The following is a 7462-nucleotide window of genomic DNA, read 5'->3' as shown; positions in this document are numbered from 1 at the left end:
AAAGCATTTCCTGTACCTTGGCAGTCACCTCTCCCAGCTAGCCAGTCTTGATGTGGTAATCAAACAGGATTCTCTGTGCCAGTGTAAACTTTGGAAAGCTGCTTCACTGTGTCTTTGCTGACCGAGTTCTGCAGATGGAAACTAAGATCCTGGTCTACAATGCAGTGGTTATCCCCACGCTACAGTCCACTTCAAAGAGAACCGTCTTGCTTAGGAAGCCAAGAAATGGCAGAGGAGAAAGGAAGGCACCACTTGTCATATCTATGGAAAAACTTGTTAGAGCACAGATTGGGCTCCTCAGCCACATTAAAACAGACCAGAAATCCCCCCTCGGCAGACATCATCCTCATATCAAGGGACAGCTGATGATGACCCTAATTCCAAATGAAAAGTCTTGTAACTGAGAACTTGATCAATTTTGCATAAGTTGAAACATTCACTCAAGAATTAGCTGGCAGATTATGAGCTTCTTAAAGCAGAGAGGTTATAGTATTTCATGTAGCTTGAATTAAGTCGTCAGACACTTTTCACACTGACTGCAAAAAAAAACATAACCAAATTAGGCATTACAAGACAAAGGCTACTCTGACCTATAGTACAAAACACTTCATTTGATTAAAAGGATAGAGGACTTGGAAGATGAATGTCTGTTGTTTCCTTCTTCAACACAAGGTGTTTTTAAATAAATGTTCTATATAAATGGAGGACAGTAGCATAACACTTCATGAGAAAGAAAATACCACCCTTCCCTCTCTGGTCAAACATGTTGTGTTTTTTATCTCTTTAGACTGCAGTTAAAGATTTAGGTTGCTGTTGGTGTAAGAACCCTGGGGATCATCCTACGTAAATCCAAGTACTATGATAAAAATGCAGTTGTGCTACAGTTGGACTTGGGTTATAAGAAATAATTATGGGCCTTGACGGTCTATGCTGAACACTAGCACATCCTAGACTCTCAGCTGGTGAAGATTGAATGAATTTATTACATTTAATCAGTTAAGTTACTAAATCTCTGTTGTTTTTCAGCAGCTGAGTTTTGGGTCTTGGCTCTGAAAGTTTGTTCCTACGATGTTGCCACAAAACATCAGTTTGTCAAGAACAGTGTTAGTGGAAAATTTCCATGGGTGGTTTTTAAAGACCACAGTTTATCATCAGAAATAAACTAGATAAGAATAAAGGCTGTACAAACTGTTGATCGTCTGGGGGAGGAGAAAGATTTGTAATCCCTGTACTGTCTCCAGACTTTCCCTCTTTCTATTCTAAGAACAAGCCTTGGATCAAAACCACTTCTTTCACACACCTTATCTTCATCTATTATGTGAGACGATTAAAATTGTTTTTTGATCAAGAGTAATTGTGATTTACGACAAAAGCAACATCATTTTGAACAGCGCTTATAAGATACGGGCACAAAGCCAAAAGACCGAGTAGTTCTGTCAACTCAGTAGCCTCACGCAGACCTCAGTGCAGTCACGCCGTTGTAATCAGCTGAGGTTCTAGCCCCTGTACTTCAGAACGTAATATAGCCTGCAAAAGGTGTTAGAGGTAAAGGTTTCCAAGAAGATGTTTTGTTTTATGTTGGCACATACTGAGAACATGAACTAGTTTGAGCTCAGAAACAGATGCTTTGTAAAGGAAAAATTTGTGTTTTGAATACCTTTCCTGATTTACATGATGTGTACCTTCTTGTCAATAGCTCTGTCCACCCCACCTTCCTTCTGCAAAACTCAGCAGAAGGGTTTTTTTATTCTATTTTTTAAATGAGGTGTTAATGCCTCTAAAGTCTTAGAGAAGCTGTAAAGTCACTACCATGCTTATAGTCCATGTTCAGAGTCTTCTAAAGGTCTCTTTCTCTTCTCCAACAGAAGTGTTTCTCCAGTAGGAAAAGCTACTGCTGATTTCCACCCCCTTCTCTCTAAGTATACTCCCAGCAAAAAAAAATAGTTGGTGGCTGTGGTAGATATGTTATGTTTTCTTGGGAATGCTTAAAATTTTTAACATAATTTCCTCCCGGTATTTATAATTCATAAATATTGGAAAGCAAATGGGTGCATCCAGTGCCATACCTAGACTCCTGATGCCTCCAGGCAAACTTTTAGTATTGGGACTACCTTCACCAGAGATAATGACAATAATAATCAGACTTGTTGCAAAAGTCTGCATCACATCTGTGGTATCGATGTCTTTAAATAGTTCATTCTCAATTGACAACATATGCGTAATACTAAAACTTTTTTTTCCAATTGTAATTTTTTTTTTTTTCATTTTTGGGCCCCCTTTTTGCCCAGGCCCCAGATGGCATCGCCCATGCCTGTGTCCAGGTCTGGGTGCATCACTGTGTACTGACACACCTTTTTAAAATTATGCAAACCAGTTAATGCACCTGGTGGAAACGAGGGTCGGGGGGCATGTAGTTGTGCCTGTAGACCGCAGTAGTTTGGTATTTCCCATTCTTTGGAGCCATATGGGATTCTAAATCTAAAAATCCTTAATTCAGCTCTGCCTCTCAGTGGCAAGAAAACATTCCTTGTGGTGACAGTGCTTCCTAATTGAACATTAGGACCAAATAGTTCCTTACATTTCACGCTTCAAGATTACTGATTATACAAAAGTTTAAAAAATGAGTCTCAGCTTTGAGGGTATTTATCTGAATATATGTGTGTGTTCCCCTCCTCCCTCCAGAATCACTCTCTCTTCTTTCATGGAAACGTAGACCAAGTCTTGCATGTATAAGCTGTGTAATTCTGTCATGTCTTATTCTGTCTTCTCAGTTTAAATAATGCCTGTTTTCTCTCCTTTAATTATGCCCCATGTTTATAATAATCTTCTCTTACATTTTGATGCATAATTGTAAAATGGTTAAACGAGGTCCATATTTACTGTTTTGGGCATGAACAGCTTACCAATCTACTTCTCACATTTAAAAAAGTCATACTCAGCATTGGAGTTTATTCTGGTGATCAGGTGATTAGTTGGAATTATTTTGAACAGCAGGACTTCAAAACACATCCTTCAGAAGGAAGAGTTGCAATTAAATTGCCAATTAAAATACAACCTGTTGTCTCCTAGCTGTTACCCCCAACCAGGCAGATGATTACAGACTGCAAGGAAAGAAGATTTCTGTAAACCCTACTGTTCGTCTCAAAGCAGAAAAGCTGGAGACGGTAAATATCTTGTCTTTTGCCTTTTACCCAATAAGTAGAGCATATGAAATACAAAAAGAAAATTTCAAGCTTGAGTACAGCCTGAGTAGGTAGACAAGAAATTATTATTTTCCATTTGGGTAGTATGTTTATTCTTTATAGCCGTATCTGACTTGACATACTGGGCAAATGGCTTTTTGGGTGGGTCCACTTAACCATTAACTACATTCTTTGCTGGATGTTGGAAAAGCACACAGTGTTGTTTAAGAATATGATATTCAGGAAAAGGGATTCCATTCATTCTTACCTTGTGACAGGTAGGTCACAAGTGGACTCGGGAACAAAATTTTGACCAACAAAAATTAATACAGACGAGCATTTTAAATGTGACATAAAACTAGGTACTGCGGTTAAGTAAAGTGTCAGGGGATCATAAATGGAAAAAATAATGTAAACAAAGCCACCCTACAGAAAAATCTTCAACAAAAGAAAAAAATGGAAGAAGAGAGAGAACAGAAAATAGGGAGCTAAGATGTACCACAGAAATACTGAAATAGCCACAAGGGTGTGGCTATAGCAAGAGTGAGAGAGAATGAAAGAAAATAAAAATACAAGCCTAGAAAGAAGTAATGTTCTAGCAAAGGGTTATTTGGGAATAAGAAGAAATGCAAATCGAGAGCAATGCAGAAGGAAATGAGATTTGCAGAAGTACTGTGGAAGGACAGATCATGTCTATAACTTTTTTGGAAACATGCAGTATACATTTAAATGGGTTTATTTGCCATAACACACAGTTTAGTCTGGTTTTTCTTTTTCTTCATTCCTGCACTTCAATTTGGAAAAGGGATATAACAAATAGGCATCTTTCTGCTAACATTTCAGCTGGTCTTTTGGTGTTGCTAACAAGGAAAAAAATATAAACGAGAGAGTAAAGGATAAAAGGAGAGCTTCCAAAATAACAGAAAGATCTTCTAAATACACTTTGCAATATAGGAAGGTTCGATATAGCCATTCCACCTTGTAGGAAACTGCAGTACGGGAATCTGGTAGGATTATTTACCAGCTGGAAGTGACTTAGAGGAAATGTGACTATACAATAAACCTGGTTTTATGTGATCACCCAGGACATCAGCAGAAATCCATAGCAAAGTTACCAAAGTGAAATATGGGAAGAATCTGTTGCATGTCTTTTCTAGAACAAAATTTTTCCTAATTTTACACTTACTTTCATCTAATTTAAATGGCCCAAGTAATGGAGCTTCATGGAGGTTATGAGTAATTTAAGCTAGGGAGGTCATAGGTAATTTAAGCCTCAGACTGGCAAAGCATCAATACACATTCTTAACTTTGAATACAAAAGTTGTCTTGTAGATGTACTTATAGTTAAGTGCCTTCATAGATGCCTTAAGCTGTGGTCTTTGAACTGCAGAAACACTAACAACAAGTTTTAACTTAGCCGAAAAAAAGGAAGTGAAAGCAAACACTAATACTTGGCTTGAAATAATTATTTGGGCCAAATGTAGAAGTTCAGAATTGGGATTTTATATAGAAACATCTCACTATATTGACTATCACTTTAGTGACATCTCACTATCACTTTAATAATCCATTGGTGTAGACTTTTAAAGTGGGATATCAGGAACACTGTAGTTTTTGTACAACATTACAAATTATAAGGAACTACTTAGAACAAATAATTTGAGCAAGGATGAGAGACTTATTCCATACCTATAAGCAGGAACATTACTGGGGAACTGATGCTTCTTTTCCTTTATTAGTCTAATGTCATTACACTTGCTTCAGATTTTTAATATTTCTCAGACCTTACTATTTCTCAGGCCTTGTACCTGACAGTTTATCTAAATCTCTCCCAACCATGCAGTTAGTCCAGTAAAAGATGTGAGTCATTGCCCTTCAGATTCAAGTCACTTTATAAATTTGAGGTTAAGCATTCAGATAAGCTGATGATGAGCGCAGTTTAAATACATTGGTAGATTTGGTCTTGGTGTTAGGTCTGGCCTAAATATTGTCAGAACAAAATATGCCAGCCATAGGAATATTATGCCACGCCACAAACAGTATGTATTAATAAAGACAGTTTTCAGTGGGGAATAACTTTTCATCCGTCTCATTTATCTTGTATGTAATAATTATTAAAAAACAGTGCCCCTCCCAAACTAGAAATTCTGTTTCTAAGTGGTAATGAAAAGGCTTTCTTGTCTATTTAAAGTAAAGTCTTATATTCCATTTTTCTTCCTCCTCCATATACCTCTTTTTCTTCTAGGCACTGAATTACCTTGGGATTCAGCCCACAGCTGAACAACAGCAAGCCCTAAGGAACCAACTACAAAAAGATTCTAATGGGACAGTATCTTTTGGAGGTAATCATTTGCAGAGTACCCTGAAAACAAGTGTAGCAGAGAAACACACAGCGGATAATACCCATTTGTATATTTTTCATTATATATCCTTCCCATCAGTATGCATTACTATGGTAATGAAAAGCAATTCTCTGAAGCCAGCCAGATGCTGATTCCACTATTTAATAATAAACTTGCAATTTTGGACTAGTGCACTGTAGTGGAAATCACATTTCTCCTAAGCAGCCTTGGCTCAGTAGACATTAAGTGCACTTTCCACTCATTCCTACAAATACATTTTCAACTGTGCCCTGAAAATAGTGTCATTTTACTTAAAGTGTGAGTTTTTTACTTGAAGTCTGAGGTGTTTTCCCAAATGGAAATGGTTTGTCTTTAAGAAATCACGACTTTCTTTTAAGCAGAAAAACGCAAAGCATCTGCTTTATAATGGATTGATTTGTGTAAGTATGTAATAAAATTGACTAATTCTAAACAATATTTCATGCATTATGGTCTTCTGAAAAATAACTGTAAGATTAAATGTTGTGCTGGTGGCATTTGCTATCAGCCAAGGTATAACAAACCTCTGGAGTTAGCGACTTTTCTTGTCTAAATTTCTCTTTAATATTCAAGTGTGTTCCAAGTGCATATTTAAATAAAAATATGAGTATTCACACCTGCATAAAGGGCAACAGGCTTCAGCATTAAGTACAGAATAGCTATGTTAGTGTTCATTAAGCCTGTCAGCCCTGCACCTTCCACAAATAGCACACTCATTTTTTTTAAGTCATTGCAAGCATTTGCAAAGTAAAGAGAAAAACTGACTTCAGTGAAATAGGTGCTGCAGATTACAGTAACTATACTGTGTTTTAGATTTTGTTCAGGTTGTGAGAAATCTGTTCTGTGTGCAACCGGAGGAAGCAGGTGGTGGCCAAAAACCCCTTGCATTGGGGGCCAGCGAAGTCAACAGTTTATTAGACTCGCAGGTAAAGTATATGTTGGCACATGCTAGCATTTAACTCTCAAGAAGAGTATGTTAACAAAGCTGAATTTACTCAAGCCTGTTGCAGTTCTTGAAATACACTGTGTCATCATTTTCTTTTAAAATAACTTTTGTTCCTAAGAATCCATTTTAATTTGCAGGAAGCAATTCACAAAAAATGCATTGTGAATTGGTATGTGTGTGGATAACAACGTTTTACTGAGGTTCCTTAAAGGAGCAACTGAATACTACCAGCTGTGTTAGTAGTATAAAATTATGTGGCAGAATGATTTGAAATAGCTTTTTTTTTTCCAAAAGACACTATTTAAGGATGGCAGCCAAAGTAGGAAATTGGTTACCAAGTAATATGGAAGATAGTTTAATTCTTTAACCTAGGTAAAATGAGAAGCAGGATATGTCTGCTGGTACTGTTTTCTCAGCCATTTTTGTTGTGTAATTTTTCTTAATAATCTGCTATAACGAACAAAGTTATTCTGTTGTAAGAAAATCTTGTGATTTTTTTTTTTTTCTTTTAAAACATATATGGCTTACCTCAGTACTTTTAAGACCTTTTGTATAGTTTAACGTTAAACGTTTTGGCTTTGGTTTTCTGAAAATATTGACGTATTCTGAAAACCTAGATGTTGTTTTTATCAAATTTTGTGCATCTCGAAAAAGTTGCCTATCAGTTTTGCGGGTGACTCTCTCTTAACCAGGAGTCTTGTTTAAGAGATTAAACATTTTGAGAAATGCAGTTCATCTAGTATCATCTTCTAACTTGCCAACTTCTTTCACATTTTAATACAGTTTGTATCCTGTGATTCTGTGGAAATGGATGATATGGAAAGACTTAAAAATGAAAGAAATGACACTTTAAAAGAAATAACTAAACTGAAGGTAATATTGAATTTGGATTATTCTAAACAGAAAACAAATAATTCGTTTAAGGAAATGTGGTATATCATCTGATTTCCCCC

At 36.5% G+C, this 7462-nt stretch overlaps 1 protein-coding gene across 3 annotated transcripts in view; it reads left to right on the top strand.

Annotated features, from left to right (window-relative positions):
- Positions 1 to 7462, top strand: part of STXBP4 (syntaxin binding protein 4) — a 194423-nt gene that overhangs the window by 46667 nt on the left and 140294 nt on the right. For all 3 annotated transcript variants that reach the window (XM_019517254.1, XM_019517249.1, XM_019517241.1), the window contains 4 exons: positions 3070 to 3164; positions 5428 to 5524; positions 6377 to 6489; positions 7293 to 7382. In XM_019517254.1, the coding sequence (XP_019372799.1) occupies positions 3070 to 3164; positions 5428 to 5524; positions 6377 to 6489; positions 7293 to 7382 (395 nt within the window). The remainder of the gene's footprint in view (positions 1 to 3069; positions 3165 to 5427; positions 5525 to 6376; positions 6490 to 7292; positions 7383 to 7462) is intronic.

Source organism: Gavialis gangeticus, unplaced genomic scaffold (genome assembly GCF_001723915.1).
Source record: "Gavialis gangeticus isolate Ggan-Ray unplaced genomic scaffold, GavGan_comp1, whole genome shotgun sequence".
NCBI lineage: Eukaryota > Metazoa > Chordata > Crocodylia > Gavialidae > Gavialis > Gavialis gangeticus.
This window is presented reverse-complemented; position numbering and strand designations above follow the sequence as displayed.